The sequence below is a fragment of the Megachile rotundata genome, chromosome 1, assembly GCF_050947335.1.
Source record: "Megachile rotundata isolate GNS110a chromosome 1, iyMegRotu1, whole genome shotgun sequence".
Lineage (NCBI taxonomy): Eukaryota > Metazoa > Arthropoda > Insecta > Hymenoptera > Megachilidae > Megachile > Megachile rotundata.
Window position 1 is genome coordinate 7,870,503 of NC_134983.1, and position 19,244 is coordinate 7,889,746.

The 19,244-nt window shown below is 32.6% G+C and overlaps 2 protein-coding genes across 3 annotated transcripts in view; one reads left to right on the forward strand and one right to left on the reverse strand.

The window, feature by feature from the left end:
• Window positions 1–16,763, reverse strand: LOC100881917 (RYamide receptor). Of its 2 annotated transcripts, XM_076534703.1 has the most exons (10): window positions 15,726–16,763; window positions 9,263–9,386; window positions 6,130–6,320; window positions 4,253–4,401; window positions 3,735–3,847; window positions 3,023–3,237; window positions 2,849–2,949; window positions 1,628–1,718; window positions 1,242–1,360; window positions 1–873 (listed from the first exon to the last, which is right to left on the reverse strand). In XM_076534703.1, exons 2-10 carry the CDS (start codon window positions 9,369–9,371, stop codon window positions 615–617), a joined length of 1,347 nt encoding a protein of 448 aa, XP_076390818.1. In that variant the 5' UTR covers window positions 9,372–9,386; window positions 15,726–16,763; the 3' UTR covers window positions 1–614. The 2 variants fall into 2 exon arrangements, with proteins under 2 accessions (XP_076390818.1, XP_076390824.1); XM_076534709.1 differs by lacking the exons at window positions 9,263–9,386; window positions 15,726–16,763 and adding an exon at window positions 6,396–6,845.
• LOC100881810 (uncharacterized) overlaps window positions 13,564–19,244 on the forward strand; it is a 19,103-nt gene continuing 13,422 nt past the window's right edge. The window contains exon 1 of the mRNA XM_012279309.2: window positions 13,564–13,769. Coding sequence (XP_012134699.2) covers window positions 13,749–13,769 — 21 coding nt within the window. The 5' untranslated portion in view covers window positions 13,564–13,748. The remainder of the gene's footprint in view (window positions 13,770–19,244) is intronic.

The following is a 19,244-nucleotide window of genomic DNA, read 5'->3' on the forward strand; positions in this document are numbered from 1 at the left end:
ATTTTGGTAAAGGAAAAAGTTGTTCAGAATCACCCCAGCTACCACCCCCTGAAATTATGCCCACCAGTAGCCGAACACCCTGTATATTTATGGATTCCACAGAAAATTTACGTCGATGGTTAATCTTTCTCTCTCTGTAACCCTTTTGCCAAGGTTGTCTCTGAAGACAACATTTTGATCAAACATTTATATATTTAATACTCAATTAACTAATTCAATATTCGACATGCATAAAATTTGCAATATGATACTTTTTAGTACAAACATTTGCACTTTCAATTGTAATATAAAAATGCAATTTAAATGTAAACTTGTTATTTTTAAATGTAAATCTTTTGATTCCATCAGTGATTATAGTCTTTTATGGTAACGAAAATGTTAAGATTTGTAAATAGTTAAAAAATAAGAAAGAAATTCCAATGAAATTAAAGCATACATTCTTGAGAGTTGCAAGAATTATTATACGCCCCGGAAGAGTTAAAATTTCTTTCGTCGTGCAGAAAATGAATCGTCCCTTCGTTTGCATAAAATTAATCGTGATAACTTCACGGTGTAGGTAAAGAGGATCTTCCTACGTTACTCGCATAAATAATTGACTCGTTTAAGTTCTATCATTACAAACATAATTCTTTCACTCCTGAATCTTCAACATGTTTGAGCTTCCGCGTCGGAAATACAGATAATTCCTCGTTTCTGTTCGATGGTAACGAACAGTGATTTCTACTACGAATGTAATAGCCAATACCTTTTTTATTTCGCGCACTCGTTTGATGCTCGTCGATAAGCGATTCATTAGGCTCTTCTCTTGTAGCGCCTTTGTAACATGCTGAAACAACTGGATAACTGCTAGAAATTGTTCGTTTCCATTCATACCTGCGATATGAACATTTTGAAACTGTATCAATTGAATTCTGTTAATAAAAGTTTTTTTGATGAAATATTTTTTGAAGTATAACGCTTGGGAAACGCTTTCAATAATAAAACGTTTGTTATCGGTATTCGTTCAGAAATTCGTCCATCAAACAATTGTTTTTCTGTATAAAATAAAATGATGTATTTTTAATTAAAAGCAAATGATCTAGTGGTTTCGATTTATTTTCAGTCAAATATTTGAGTGCGCAAACATGAAATTGTTAATTTATGTAAACGTTCGTTTGAAAATTTAGTTACCACGAAATGTTCACGTCATGTAATATAAGGAGATATTAAAAAGGTGTATAAGCAGATATTAAAAAGCATACCTGACTGAGGTTCGGCTACTTTGCGTCTTATCCGTGTTTACGTTATCGCCTGCTGTATTGTTTAACCGTCTTTGGAATATACATGAACATTTTTGTTGAAATTCTCTTCTGAAGTTTTCCTTTAATAAAATGATGCTTTAGTCACATAATAATGCGTTATTAATGACATTGATAAATTACCAAATTATTACGTTTCTAAGTTTGAAAAGTTGTAATTTCTCTATTTATTCATTTTCATATTTGTTAGTTGGAAAATTTGAAGTTTTAAAATGTATTCATATTTTATATTAAAATTCCTGTATTATTAATTTCTAAATTTCCAACTTTTTAACTGTCAAACTAATTTTATAATTTTCCAAATTTTAGTAGCGTTGACTAATACTTACGTTATATATTCCGTAAATAAATGGGTTGTAGCAGCTGTTTGACATAGCCAGCCAGTCGGACGAGAAGAATATGTAATGGATGTACTCATATCTGCAATTTTAATTTTGTTTTTCTGTTTATTACATATACAGTTTATTCTTTTGTTATACGATATTGACATCATTTTCAAGTCGAGGTTATTATGTACACAAATATACAGAGAAATAACGACAGAAAAGGGAAAACGTAAAAAATGTGTTCTTCTACATTTAAAAATATGTATAGTGTTCTAGTTAATATTAATATCTATATTGTAACGAATATATAGGGCGTTACTTGTAACGTTACTCACGATTTTTCTCCACTTGCAGCCACCTTACGAAAAAAAGTTTACAACAATATTTGCAAGGCATGAAGTGAACAATAGATTAGTAAAGCAAATTTTGAAAACAGTTTGTTCTCTTGGCAAAGTCAAGGTCACCTTGGGTTTTTTAAATAGGAACATACATTTTTTTATTCATAGCTTTAGAGGGCATCGAGACGAATTCAAAACACATATTACATGATATTTTTATTTACAGAAGTGGAAGTGTGAAGTAAAAGACTGGAATATTACGTGAAGGAAGGCGCCATACATTTTGAACATGTAATTAAATAAAGTGTATTTGTCTTACATTCTAGTCATGTGGTTACATTCAGTAATCTCTTCGGAATCGAATAATGGTTTCACTACCAAAGTCAAAAGCTATGTACTTCACATTTTTTCTTCTGTAAATCGAGTAATATGTTAATAAAAATATTATGTAATATGTGTTTTGAATTGGTCTCGATGTTCTCTAATGCTATGAATAAAAAAAATGTATGTTCCTATTTAAAAAAAACCCAAGGTGACCTTGACTTTGCCAAGAGAACAAACTGTTTTCAAAATTTGCTTTACTAATCTATTGTTTACTTCATACCTTGCAAATATTGTTCTGAACTTTTTTTCGTAAGGTGGCTGCAAGTGGGAGAAAAATCATATGTAGTATTACAGATAACATTCTGTAGTTCATAAACATATGATTACAGTGACTAGTACATAATTATAACAAATTCTATAGAAAAGTAAGAATTAATAGTACATTTTTGACAAGAATTTTGGGATTATTTGACCAATTTACAGAATACCATTTTTAAGAGAAACCATTTTTATTGTATCAACAGATCTTGACCTTCCATATAAAAAATAATGTTATACTTACTGGTTAATCTGTGGATAAAAATATCGAAAGAAGTTATACGTTTGAAGCGGCAGCCAACATATTGCGAATAGTGCTACAACTATAATTAACATTTTGATTACCTGAAATCAAACGAACTTAAAAATTAGATGAATAATACAAATGTAGAGTGTGTCTTTACTAATTTGATCTTACCCTCATTTTGTTCCTCATTAAAGTTGCGTCTCGAGAATCTTCAGCGTTTCCTGGTGCTTTATTGCTCCACAATTTTAATGCCATTCTCACGTATGCGCAAGAAATGACTGAGAGAGGTGTTAGATATTGCATAAAAAATAATATCGCTGAGTAAATTAATATTGAAGATTTGGACATATTTACTTCCTTACAGAACGGTTTATATCGACCTCGACCTGTTGAAAAGAAAACGATCGAACGCACATTTCGTTATTAAATCTTGGATCAAATGTATCAATCAAATATAAACCAAAATGATAGTATGTTATAATTCTTTGAAGAAAGTTACATCAGATGCCATAAAGACTATTGGCTGTTGACATGCATAAGATCTCGATATATTGCAAAGAATGGGCCTTTAAGGAACATTAGAATTAGTAACATACAGAATGTCATATTTGAAGACAATTTACTAAATTATTATTGAAATAATCAAGCAACAATTACTATTATCTAGTACTTTCATGTTATTATGAACACAGATATTATCTAGCTGAGATTGCTTTTTATTCACAGATTATCTTCTGAGGTATCATTTTTCGTTTAGTTAGGTTTGCAGTTCATTTCGAGACGAATTCACTGACCTATGAAAATTATTCAGAGAAAACTCATGACTGATTTTGGCTTATATTTGATTGATGCTTGTATCAGTAATTGAATTTGTTACAAGGACCTTCTGGCTCCATCACAACTCTACGTGCAATTGCCATTGGCGCAGCCAAACACACAGCAAGAAACCAAATTCCAGCGACGATAATTTTGGCGGTCAATTTCCTTGGTTTTGCGCTGAACAGAAAAATGTAATATTTGAGAAGTAAAGCGTTCCGTCTAAATGAGATGAAAGCAAAACAAATTTGTCTTCTTTTGACTGCCTGAACAATTTTTCATTCGTAAAATTGAAGAGACATACGACTAACCAAATAAATGGACGATGAAATGAAAATTAAATTCATTTATGTATTGTACTATGTTTTGATCCTTTGTCCAATTTGTACATCATAATTGGAATGTAGATATTCAAATAATGTCTTATTCATCTTCCATCCTTTTGTGTTTATTCATTGTATAATATCAAACATACTTTTAGTTACGTTTTGTAGAGCAAAACGCAGAACACAATTTAGCGTTCCGTTCGCCTTACAGTATTGATTGGTTCGATAATACATGTTAAGTAGATTTTAGCAAACATACCTGAGGGGTTTTAAGATGGCTCGATGACGATCAACTGCAATCGCAGTCAGTGTAAAAACTGAAACGTTGACAGAGAGCGCTTGTACAAAAGGGCAGAAAGCGCACATAAAGTAAGGGAGATTCCACCTTTGAAGCAGAGCGGCATGGAACTTGAAAAGAAATGAAATAAATTATCATTTACTATTCACTTTGTACAATAATATTTTTCCGATGCAATCTTTGCAAAATTAAATATAGAATACAAAAGCAGTACTCTTATTTGATAAAATTGATTTAAACGTGATCCATGGAACAGAGTTACATTTTTAAACAGATGATTATTTAACATTTCGAAAAATTTTCAATGAAAAATATCAAAGTAAAATGTTTATGTAATGATGTACTTTACGATATTTATGAAATTATAACAATTCCTCTGTAAACTTTCTGTTTTTAATTATCACAATATTTGCAAATATTACACAGTATGTCGGAAAAGTAACAGAACTCTTTAAATTTAAGGAAAATTACTAGTGCCATCTATTAAAACAATATGTTATCTGTAAACAGTATACCTCCCCTACAAAACACAACAATCATCATTGGAATCGAACAACGAATTGTAAACTTATAGCGTTTAATGCGATAGAACCTTTCACTACTGTGCCACAAAATTACGGGCAAGCGCAACAAATCGCTCGCGTTGAATATTGTGAGGATCTCATCAAAACAGTCAGACGAAACTGTACATTCCTGGAATCAATTGTAACTAGTAATGAAACTTGGTACTTCAAGAATTAACCTTAAACAAAGCGCCAAAGTGCTACGTGAAAATCTCCAGGCTTTCCAAAATCAAAAAGATTGCGATTCCAGAAGTCCCGAGAGAAGACAATGTTAATTTGCTTTTACGATTCTAAAGGAATTATACTTCGGGAATTCGTTCCACAAGGACAAAATGTTAATGGCGAATATTATCTGGGTGTTATGGAACATTTGTGGAAGAGGATCGTTCGTGTGAGGCCCGAATATTGAACGCCGGGAAGTTGGTTTCTGTTGCATGATAACGCACCATGTCACAGAACTGTCGCTGTTCGTGAATTTTTGGCGAAAAAACAAGTCTGTGTGCTCCAACATCCTTCAAATTCGCCTAACTTATCTTCACGCTTCCTTTTTCCAAAACTGAAATTAGCTATGAAAGGAATGTTTTATGACACTGTTACACAAGTCCAAGCAGCTGTGACAAGGGTGTTTGAAGCGATTCCGCAAAACGACATAAAAAAATCTATTTTAACGTTGTGTGAGCGTGGCCAGCGGCGTATTGATGCGAAAGGGATGTATTTTGAATAAAAAAAATTAATTTTGGCACAGTAACTAATTCTTTTCTGTTTATTTAAAATGTTCCATTACTTTTCCGACATACTGTGTATACAGAAGCAACTGGTTAACATTAAATACAGTTATTCCTCGCATTAATTGATGGTATTTATCTACAACGAAATGATTAATTGGCAGGAATACATATCTTCGGTCGAGCAGAGATCGATCTTGCTCAGCGTTTATTTAATAAAAGCGATGATCAATAATGCATTATTTTAATAAAGAATTCATAATGGTTTCTACACACAAATGTGTACGTTAAATTATGCATTCTTTATTAATCTGTTAATTTAGCTATCATGCCAATAGAATTCCACGATAATTAATTTCTTGGCAATCTCTTTTTGCCAATAAAAGCTTGGCGCGTAAGCAATTTGGAAAGGTTTTCCATCATCAAATATCATGGCTTTTCATGAGAATAATTAATAAACGTCAATAGCGGACGTATTTTTGGAAGTTTTACTATTTTCAGGTACAGATTTAATCATGAGCCATAAAAACGTAGAAATAGAGTTTCTTACCTGAAAAGGAATTGCGAAAATACCAATAACGATGTCCGCCAGTGCTAAATTGGCTATGTAAAAATTTGTCACGTTCTGCATACGTTTCGTTGAAATAACGATCCACATGACAAGGGAATTTCCAATCACTGCCAAAAAGGATATAGTTCCGTACAAAATACTGAGAACCACGAGAATAGTAGTTGGTACTTCTAAAATTAGAAATAAGAGAAATTATGATATTAAAATTATGTTGAGGTAATTTAGATATTTTATAGTCGGTGTACCATGTCGCGAGGTATTTCTAAACACATCTGGTAATTTGGTAGAAAAATGTTGCTTGTAGAAGTTTTAGAAGTCATCACAATCTCCAAATCAAAAAATTCCAATTCCTTACATTTTCAACTTTCTGACTTTTCAATCTCGCAAATTTTTTAATCTAAAATCTAATTCCGGATTTTCCAAATTTTTAAACTCCTAAAACCACAAATATAATTTTCGAATTTTTCGAATTTTAAATTTCTAGATTCTAGAAAACCCCTTTCGACAACTTCAATCTCTCAAAAATCTCACATTTTACAATTTTTACATCCCCAGGTTTCTAAATTTTCACTTTCTCAAATTCTTAATTTGTAAGTCTGCAAATTCTGAAATTCCCAAATTTCTAAATTCCTATAACTGCAACAACCTCTAATTTTCAAATTCTTAGACTTTTAAATTTTTATGTCTTATAATTAAAGGGCGTAAAGGGTTAAATTAATGAAAAGTATCGTCATATTCTTTGCATAGTTATGAAGTTACTTCGTTCATAAAAAGTAATTTAATATCATGAAAGCAAGGTTGTTTTACCTCTAATACAAACCTGATTTAATTAACTAAATGCTTTTTACTTATAAAGTAACGATTGGTGTTATTTTCATTTAATTCGAGTCACACCTAACGCATTATATGCGTTATTAAAAATGCAGACTTCTCTTACGTGAAATGATACAGTAACTAATTCTTTAAATTTTAATTGTACAAGCGTTTATCTTGCGCGATTATTCTCAAATTGTTTTCCGATTCCTCGAATAGTCGATTATAAATCAAACTTTTCCTTTTATCGTTCAACTTTAAATTGCTTTCAAATTTAAATCTCCTTTGTACTTAAGAGTTTTAATACGTTGTTCGAGTAAATACAGTCCTCGAATTTCCAATAATTTAATCGTAATTACTATCAATGAATTATTCGATGCGTTCCATTTCGTCCAAGTGTAATTATATTTCGACATTGCGTATCTATCGTTGTCTGCATCGTTGATCGATACATGTGTTAACAGTGATATCATTTACATTAATTAGAAGCATTACGTTAATAATTTCTTCGTTGCGAAATTTCCGAGAATTGTGGAGAAATGAAAAATTAAATTTGGACGTTTCCCTTGAATTTTTGGTATTTTTGTTTAAAATAGAAATATCAACATGCAACACATTCGAAAGTAGTAGAACAATTCTTTTTATGCATACTCCAATTATTTTTAAAGTATGCATTATAACTGGTTTGCGATATATTACCGTATATGGAAATGGAAACTTTGTAGTAGTTAAATTTTTTCAAACTCTAAAAAAAATGAAATTTTTGAATTTCTTTCATTTTAAAGTATGTATAGGATGTCTCATAACTAGTGTAGGTCCTTGAAATGGGGGGTAGCTGACATGATTCTGGATAAGATTTTCCTTTGCGGAAAGGGTGTTTAAAGCTTCGTTTTTGAGTTATTGAGGAAAAACACGGACCAATCAGAGTGAGAGGATTATTACGCGTTGGTTAACTACGCGTTAGATTCCTACGCTTAGAATTACCACGCATTGCATTACTACGCGTTGAACTAATTCGCGTTGAATATCCTCGCGCTGGATTACTACGCGTTAAATTCCTACGCTTAGAATTACCACGCGTTGCATTATTACGCGTTGGATTACTACGCGTTGAATATGCGCGTGCTAGATTCACTACGCGTTGGTTACCCACACGCTGTATTACTACGCGTTGTATTACTACGCCTTGGATTACTACGCGTTGAATATGCACGCGCTAGATTACTACGCGTTGGTTACTCATACGCTGTATTACTGCGCGTTGTATTACTACGCGTTGGATTACTATACGTAGGATTACCACGCGTTGCATTACTACGCGTTGGATTACCACGCGTTGGATAACTACGCATTATCCAAAACTGCCGCTCTCGCGTCTGCGCATGCGTAATCCTCGCGCTCAGATTGGTCCGTGTTTTTCCTTAATAATTCAAAAACGAAGCTTCAAACCCCATTTTTGCAAAGGGAAATCTTATTCAGAATCACGTCAGCTACCCCTTATTTCAGGGATCTACACTAGTTGTGGGACACCTTGTATATTATATCATTTGTCCGTTTTTGAAGTATTTCATTCTGATTGAAATTTCATTCTATTTCATTCTGAAATGAAATAAAAATAAAATGAAATTGATTGCTGCATTATCCTATCTTTTAAATTATTCACTTTAGAGCTTGCGTATTTCGAACAATAAATTGTTACCACAAATATTTGACACATGCAGCATTTAAACTTCATTTTACAGGTATAAAATGCGGGTAAAATCAACTTGTAAAGCGTTTAATTCGCGATCAAAAGATATTCAACTACAACAAATATTTAACAGAGCAATATTTTGATAAACTGTTAATTTAATTCCGGAATTTTGCAGCAAAACAAACTGTATTTTATGTCGGTAATTATTAATAAAACCGTAATTATAGATTGCTGGACTATAACAATATTGACTTAAGATCAACTTAATCAGTAGTAATTATGTTTCGTACCAAAGTTTTCGCACACTGTAATATTTTGATAATACTTTGGAATAGAAACAAATTGTGTTTTATGTCGATAATTATTAATAAAAGCGTAATTATAGATTGCTGGACTATAACAATATTGACTTAAGATCAACTTAATCAGTAGTAATTATGTTTCGTACCAAAGTTTTCGCACACTGTAATATTTTGATAATACTTTGGAATAGAAACAAATTGTGTTTTATGTCGATAATTATTAATAAAAGCGTAATTACAGATAACTGGATTATAATAATATTGACTTAAGATCAACTTAATCAGTAGTAATTATGTTTCGTACCAAAGTTTTCGTACACTGTAATATTTTGGTAAAACTGGAACGTATCGTTCGATGTAAATATTACGGAATTTCTAAACTTATAGCCTTCTTCGAACCAGGAATGATTCATGATGATGATGCCCACCTGCAATAGATCAGAAATAATATATTTCTATTATTAATGTATTAATATCAATTTTTATTAATATTAATTAAAATAGATATTTTATTCGATAACCAAAGTGCTAATACTTCACAATTATTTATGCATCGCGTCGCATTGTCTCAGCTTTTAAAAGTAAAGTCGCAATATGAAAGCCGGCAAAAAGGAAACAAACAAGCGAGAAAAATTTCGTTACGGACAAGGAATAAAGCGAGATCGTTAAGTGTCAAGTTGGAGAAGTAATGATTTATTCATAGAACTTCATATTGCTGCTTTCGAGAGGCGGACTTTCTTTTGTGGGCAATTTCCAATAATTCCAGAGATAAAAGGGGAGTAAACATTTTCTAAAATCCATTCACGGTTTTATATGGAGTATATGTGCAAATTGCATTGTCCACGAAAATGGAGGTCAATTATATGGAGAATGGATTCGAGAATTGAACTAAATTTTTCGGAATTTCTATTACTAGACATTTAAATTTTCAGATTACCAGGTTATCAAATTCCAAAATTTCTGAACTTCAAGATAATCAAGTTGAGAAAGTGCAGTATCTATTTTTATTTCTTAGACCTAAGCTTCTTTAGAGAGAAGCTTTTTTACACTGTTTGAAGAAGATTGGATAGATCTTTAAAAAGAAATCTTAAAAATCGAACGTCCGTGGAATCATTTGTTAACCACTCCTTGACTCCAGTGTTCTTTTTATTTCAGATTTCCGATAGAACCGCGAGAAAAAATTAATGGAATCACTATGGTCAAGTGTAGGAAAAACTGTTTGATAAAGTATTATCATGGTTATAAGACGGCTGAAATCTTCTGTGCCTTTTTATTGTTCTCCATTTTCTCCAATTTCCGGTTATCGTAATCCGGTTAAGTGTGAATTTTATCGAATTTATGAAAATTTGCACATTAGAACGAAAAAGAGAAAAAATATGCTCGGAGGTGAATTCTTTATACTATTCCCTGGTCGAATGATACTAAACTTTGCATGTAAATGTGAGAACTTTGCATATGTAGATACAGAATTCGAAACATGCATTCGATGACATAAAAGCACCGCGAAAAGACCCTTGTGCGTATCAATTTATAGTTCCGACAAAAATAATTGCATTAACTTTTTATGTAAAACTGAGATATTAGGTCAAGTATAAAACTTGACAAATAAAGGGCTCAAATAAATAATTTTATAAATGCCAGTATTACATTTTTGAGAAAAATAGTGTTTTTATTCAACAAGATGTTATTTATTGATAAGATATATAAAAAGTACAAACAACTGCAAATGCAATTGCTAACAGTTATTCTCGTGTAAACATCTTTTTTATAAATACAAAATAGTATAATAAAATATGGTATGTGCAGCTTCTTTTATCTATGCTATTTATTTGCATTTGTTTTATTCAACTAAACGAAAATTTCCTTTACTGTATCTACGGATGAACAAGCATGTTCGGATATTTGATGTGTAGTATTCGGCAAACATTTTCGATCGTCAGTTGAGGTCGGCGAATTTTTTTTATGGAAGAATTCCGCACATTTCAATAGCGGCGATGGTCAATGTGTGCTAGGTTCAAACTATATGTTGTGCGATTGAGTTTCTAACTACAACTTTTGTACCTTTGACGATCGTTATTTGCGTAGTATTCAATCGAACGTTTGACGAAAAAATTGAACTAATTATTCTTTTTCATTCCGAGGTTTTTTTCTCATTGATAGTAGAGAACATTTTTGTGATAAAACGCTCCAAAATAATAATACCTATACTATGTGTCATTCGTAAAAAATAGGTCGATAACATTAAAATTCGATCAGCGCCATCTAGTGGGTGGTGTTTTGAGGCTGCTCCTGCTAGCAGGATCGCAGAAAAGCGAGGAGGTATCCGGAGTATTAGGGTTCATGCGCATCGGCACGCATGCGCAATAGAACCAAACTCGCGCCACCTCTAACATGGCGTCCAATAGAATAAACTGAATTAATAGTGAATCATATAGATTAACCACTGGCTTTCTCAACACCCTTTATACACTTTTATAATTGAAAAATGAACAATTCAATTCTAACATTCTCGTATAAAATTCATTAATACACTCTTGTAGTAATATCGTCCTTAGTGACAATTATTAATAAATAATTACCTTCAAATAAAATCATACCAAATATTGTGTGAGAAAATAGATTATAAATTGTAGATCATGTTACGATGATAAAAGTAAATAAATTGTACGTCAATAACGAGTAATTAGTGTTTCTACACCATTAATTTAATTTATTTTGTGAGACGCCATGTTGGAAAGGCGGCGCGAACTTGGTTGTACTGCGCATGCGCGCAGACGCGCGGATACCTCCTGAATCTCCGGATACCTCTTCGCTTTCCTGCGATCCTGCTACCAGAAGCGGCTACAAAACACCAAACGCTAGATGGCGATGATCGAATTTTAATGTTATCGACAGAATTTTTTATGAATGATACATAATATAAATATGCATAGTATTTTATTTCAAGATGAACACCCTAATTTCCAGATATTTTAACACTAAGTTATATATGTACGAATATATAACATTAGGTAATGTAAAACATTAATCAATAATGGTATATACGTATACAACGAACCTCTTTTTCTGAAATTGCTCAACAATTATTCATGAACAAGGGAATAGCGATCGCACTAAACAAAAGGGGCAAATGAGATAATTGTTAGGAAGGTGTATCGAACGTAATGTAATCATCATATTGGTTAGCAACGAGCCTTTATGTATTGTATGCATATGCGACACAGGAGAGACGTCTCGACAATACCTTGTTATCGCCATGGCTCCCTGTGTACAATATGCACTTTGTGCATGATAACACGATTACACCATGTGGGCGACGTAATACAAAGTACGGAGGGCAATGTATTGTTTAAACGACTAAAAAAAAATTAACAAGTGATTGACATTAAATCATTTTAAATGAAAGTTAGTTGGATGGTATAGCACAACTTTCTATTGCTCCTTACTTAATTTTTATATACTATTTTTATTTTTATTTTTAGTTACTATTTTATTTACTTTACCACTTTATTTAAACAATTGTTCATTGATTTCTAGACTTGTACTATTCTTTATGTGCACTTGGTTTCTCTTTTATGTGAACCATAATCTATAATAGAAGTTTACACAATGTTTAATTAGTACTGCCACAATGTTTAATTATACATAATCATTAGTACTGCTCCTTCCCTTTAATTAATGTAACCTACTTTTCATTTTTGCAACTTTCAAGATATTTCAAAATTGTTCGATATGTTCATATTTGATATAAAAATTGTGTATTTTAATAATTATGAAGTACATTATTATAAAGTTAAAGATAAACAATGTTTACGAATTATAGAAAATTGCTTAATTTATTTGCCTTAATAACTTCTCGAAATAGTAGATATCTGTTTTTTAAATGTTGTCTACTCAATCTACTGCTATTTTAGTTCTAGCTCATTCATAATGAATTTAGGCGTACTTCATCATCAAGGTACGTCCGACTTCCTGCTTTTAAAATTCGGTACTTTAATATTGTATATTTCAGCATGAAATAAATCAGTTTATTTTAATTAACGGAGTAAGTAATCGAGTTTGCATCAAAAACGTCTTTGATGTATATGTACTAAGAAAATTTCTTTGCTACAAAGTAAAGTAATGCCCTTCACCGAGCAAACATGTAAACTGACTGTTTCAAACAACTACATTTAAAAGAAACAATTTTTTAATTACGAGCTAAACGCACGTTAAACGTGAATTAAATATGTGGATCACACGAAACATTAAGCTTCATTTGAATAAAAAACATTTGCTTTTAAGAACCCGCAACGATAAGATACTAATGCGTATTATTGCGTAATTATGTGTTATCTAATTTATAACCTTAATCGGTTATAAAGGGCAGGTGATTTTACTTTTTATTATGACCAATATTCTTCATTAATCTTCGTTATGGTGAAGAATGTTATGCAATGGTAACAGAAGATGACTGTTTCTGAATTCTATGGAATTTCACTACATTTTATTACTTGACAGATTACAATATAATTTAGCCACACTTCCTTTAATTTACCAAAATTATGCTGTAATTGTAATTGTCCTTTTCTAACAGATTCGAAACGTTTAAAGATTTCATGCAGTCTCGTGGAATGGAAACCACGTCATTTTGAAACGATGTACTTCGAAAATGAGGATCCCTGTCATATTGAATTGCATTGTAATCTTGGTTTATAAACATTTGTCCGAAAAACAACGCGCGAAGGTCGTTTGGAATGAAGTAAATCTTTTGTTTCGCACGTTTTGCTACAACTTCGATCAAGACTTCGATGTATCCTGACTTCAAAAACGTGAGTTAAGTTATATTATTATCAGCAAATTGTGCTGAAATATTTGGATTTTTTACAATCACGTAGCAATTATTTTTAATGTTCGAAAAAATTTTCGGACATATATTCTAGAGTAGATATGCACGCTGCAATATTATGCAAAAGGTAAAAAATTTAATCATCTAAACATAAAATAATTAGTAGTTGAGCTTCCGTTTGACGCTAAATGCCAACTAATGTGAAGTATCATTATTTTGTAGCGTTTAAAAGCTCCTGAGGGAGATAGGTAATCGAATATATCAATGAATGTAAAATATGTTATTAAACGTGTTTATGAGCGTTTCATAATAATACACGTTTGTCGATTAAAACCTGAAGATGAATTTCTATTGTGTTTTCATATTTGCAACTATTTTCTACAATTTTTCCTACATCATTTCAAGTAAAAGTTAACATTTTTTTTCCTTTGAAGGTACTCTTAAGTGTGTTGTAAGAATCTCTCGCAAGGAAGCCCAGAAACTTAAAACTTTGGGTGAGAAAGCAGTAACCTTTTTGTATTTCAATATTTGATTATGCTATCGATAAAATGCAAAATCGTTTGACTTCTCTTTATTTTCCCCTTTTTTCGCACTTCTCATTAGTCTGCGATTATCGTGAAAGTATGACATGAAGCATCAAAATAATATCACGCATCAAAATTACAGAATTTCACTTCATTTTCGTTAATTTTATGAATTTTGTTTACTATTTTATTACTCAACTTCATCGGAATAAATACATGTTACCATTATTTTACTTTATTGACATAATTGCATTAAAACAAGAACATTGTTTGTATTATTCTTTATATGGATCCTTTCGATGTTCTTCGTGAAGGATATGACATAAAATGAAAGTCACAAAAGACAAATGGATATAATTGGAAAGCCGTAAATTCCGGTACCGTATCTGGAGAAGCTATTTCCTTTCTAAGAATTTCTAAGATCATATTTTTCGTATCCGAGATTCATGGCACGAGCGTTTCGTATTTTACTCGCGGAATCTACGCTGTCGACTGAAAAAATGGGATGTTTTTATTCAGACCTGCAGTGTGCGATAACGAACTACGTGCGACAAAATCAATTTTTCATCAGCGATTTCAAATTTCAAATGTTTATATTATATAAAAATTAACGTTTATTAGACTATGTTTTCATCGACACGAAATTAATAATACAAAGTATGAGATGTGCAAATATCATTAAGTACATATTATTTTATTTATAGTGATATCGAATGATACGAAAACACTTTACTAAGTACTCTTAGCAAAAGGTTTTTGGTGCATTTGTTAATTAGCTGAGATAATGCTTAAGTAATGGGGTAATTATTCATTGTCAGTTTAGACAAAGTCCTACTCCTTCCAACTTGTTTTGTATCACCTTAGATGGGTTGCACATTAATACATCAAATTGGGGTAGGTTAGGTTAGTTTTTGTAGATGCACTCCGATGAAGAGATTTCTGGTACAATTTTTTTAATCAAGCATTTTTATACGTAAAGTATAATTTTTACTTGTAAAGTATACCAGCACTGTTCTGTGAAAACAAATTGGGGCACCTCATATTGAAATAACATTTTACAAATATATTCCACATTACTGCGTTCGAAAATTTTAAACGTAAGAATTGAACTATTAAGAAATTACCAAATTTTTATATTTCTCAAATTTTTAAATTACCAAGTTCCAAAATTACAAAATTACACAATTTCTGAAACTACAAGTTTCCAAATTCCCTTTACAAATCTTTCAGTTTCCGAATTCTGATATGTCAAACCGGTAGTTCTATTATTAACAAGCTCTTGTTAAGTTCTTGTACAACTGAATGCTCTAACAATTCAATTTTGGGAACTAAAGTACTCTTAATGTAATAGTCATCGAAAAGTTATGGATTTTATAACTAGCGGTACAAGAGGTTATGCAACAAATACTACTCACCAAACGGCCGAGTGAATTCTTCAAAACATTCAGAGATTGCTCTTAAAGTACTTCAACAATGTTCCCTTAGAAATCGGTTTACTGCACCAACAATAGCACTCAATCCTCTTTAATTCTTGATTACTCTGACATTATGCATTTTAACTCAAAAGGCTATTTTCTGTGATCTTTCATTCAAGAACTTGATCGCGCTATATAATTTCCTCGCATGCTTTCAAGAACTGTCAAAGGGGTAACTCTCGATATCAAACGAACCGGTCGATATGTGTCACGGAAATTGATGACCAAAAGGGGAAGAGCGAGACGGTACCAAATTTAAGATGTTGATAATTACAACGAGCTGTGGCGCTCGAATTCTAAGCAAAGTTTCAATTGCATCGAGCTTAAAAGCTTCAACATAGTTTCGTCTTGCAGCATGGTCACCAAGGATACGAGAGAGCTTAATCAAAGTCTGACACTTTCAGAGTCCCTGAGCACAATTAATTGCCGGTGTCACAAATACTACAATGCTGGCTTTTTGAAAAAACACGGGTTCATGCAATTTCCTCACAAAACACGCAAACAGAAGTGTACGCGGACAAACGGTATATTTGGTCAGCTGTGCTCGACGTTCGGCTATCGACAGCGGGATCAAAGGATTCAGTTTCTTGATTCCCTAGTAACAAGCGCGTACGATTTCGTTCCGTTTGTAAATTCCGTTTGTTTCCGGATCATCCATTCGAGACAGTAACGATCAAATTATTCGTCAGCGTTTCTGTCAGCGAACCTTGGCCGACTCGGTTGCGCAACGACCTAAAAAACAGTGAACCGGTTTCGCTGTCTCTTTAATTCGATTCCTTCGGTTCCGTTAATCTGTCCATCTTTTGCATTTGAATTATGACTCTTTGTCGCTGAAAGATTAGCCTTGAATTATGAGATCGAAGAAATTCAAACGCTTCACGAAGATTTTAACGCGGAAGACGGTAACGCGTGGACGGTTGCGTTTTGGTGCTAACACGCTTTGCGAAAACTGGAGACGAAATGCGGTCGGTTTTCGCGGTGAACACTGTGAATTAGAAGGTGGGGGTGTCCACGGTGGGGCGGTCGACTTCGGCGGGCTTTTCCTGGTGGAAGGAGATCGTCGTGGAACCTGCGCCGTTGTTCGTGACCCTATCGCGCGTCTCTCTGAAAGTAATCTCGTCTTCCATGAACGTTAACCCGACTGCTTTCCGATCAATTCGTTTCTTTCTGTGCACTTGCAAATCGTGAATGGTTTAACGATGGCCTCAAGATCTTCGTGAATGACTTTAACATTTATTTTCGACCGAACAATGAACGATGCGAATTTGACCGCGTGAGCTCCGATTTGCCGCAAAATCGGGATAAGCGAACAGAAACGAAGTCTTGCAGAAAGTGTGCATCTCTTTGAAACTTTCGAACTCTTAATCGAGTTTCTGTGTTCATTTTCGTAAAATGTTTGTTAGTGAAAAATGAGACTGAATGAGATTTCTGGGATGTAAGCAAGAAATGCTTTCAAGCTTTTGCTTTAACGTTACTACTTTGCAAATTCAACGAACAATGTATTTTCATAATGTAAAGGGAACAACAAGGTTTTCTCAATAGAAACCGTAGCATTCTCTAAGATTAATTTCGAACTTTCAGATATTTCCGATAACCTGGAAAGCCAATATTTTTGCATGTGTATAACGTACGTTCACACATTACATGTATTCTCCCATAAATTACGTTAGCCTGATGAAAGTAAATTATTGTAGGAATAAGTATAGCAAAGCATATCATGTAAACCAGAGTATATAATATTAACATTATAGATAAAACACAGAAAATAAATATATACCATAACATTTAAAAAATGTCATACCGATATTTTCATTATAATACTTTACACATAAAATTGATTATTTCAAGCTGGTTTTGTATTTTTAATTCTTACTGCTGTTATGTATAATATATGCATGACATGTAAATAGAGTATTGTATAATGCACAAGATAATTATGCAAAATAAATTCATACCGAGTACATCTCTGCAACTGATGCAGCGACGTACTCCAAAATAAAGTCTCCGAGATCGGTCGGTAATGCGTTAATTTTTCATTTCTGAAACTATCGATAAAATTAAAATTTGATCATTGCCATCTAGCGTTTGGTGTTTTGAAGCTACTCCCGGTAGCAGGATCGCAGGAAAGCGAAGAGGTATCCGGAATATTCAGGAAGTATCCGCGCGTCTGCGCGCATGCGCAGTACAACCAAGTTCGCGCCGCCTCTACAACATGGCGTCTCACAAAATAAATTAAATTAATGGTGTAGAAACACTAATTACTCGTTATTGACGTACAATTTATTTACTTTTATCATCGTAACATGATCTACAATTTATAATCTATTTTCTCACACAATATTTGGTATGATTTTATTTGAAGGTAATTATTTATTAATAATTGTCACTAAGGACGATATTACTACGAGAGTGTATTAATGAATTTTATACGAGAATGTTAGAATTGAATTGTTCATTTTTCAATTATAAAAGTGTATAAAGGGTGTTGAGAAAGCCAGTGGTTAATCTATATGATTCACTATTAATTCAGTTTATTCTATTGGACGCCATGTTAGAGGTGGCGCGAGTTTGGTTCTATTGCGCATGCGTGCCGATGCGCATGAACCCTAATACTCCGGATACCTCCTCGCTTTTCTGTGATCCTATTACCAGGAGTAGCCTCAAAACACCACCCGCTAGATGGCGCTGATCGAATTTTAATATTACCGGCATATTTAAACTGTTAGCCGAGTCATTTTTTGATCAAGTGGTTCTACCTACGTGTTTTCAAAAAACTTACGAATGTAAATAGGCTGGTCTGAACGATTACTAATATCACATATTTTCTTTTTACTAAATATACAGTAGATCCATTTAAACTCAAAGAGTTTTTAGTAAATATACCAATATATACCAAATGTAAATCAATCTGCTGAGTTTACTGGACACGCTCTGTTAGGGGATTAAACTAACCGTTGGAGATTCGTTTCATTCAGCATATATATTAAGTTCTTTATAGAATTTATTGTTTACTTTGAACAGAATGAAAATTCATATCTGTCGATTGACCCGATATGTACCTTAACAAATATTATAGATTAAATAATAGCAACGTCAATAAATTTGAAATGTGTACAGTTACAGTTCATACTAGTATAATCCTTTAAATCCAAAAGCAATACGGTGATTCACTCAGAAAAGTATTTAGTTTGCGAAATGTTCATGAAACTTTAGTTCGTGAAACTACTTTAAGACGAGAAAAATCGAACCTCGAAGTCGCAGAGCTGTAACTTTATTAAACATCATAAATGACGTTACCGGAGGCGAAGGGAAATAATGTATTTTTATTGTAGTAAAATGTTGCAAAATTTACAGTGATTGGTTACGTAACAGTCCCTTATATGTACCAGTGTATATCGGTAGCGTACGTCGAACAAAGATTATTTTAGAACAATGCAACATTTATGTGACAAAACAACC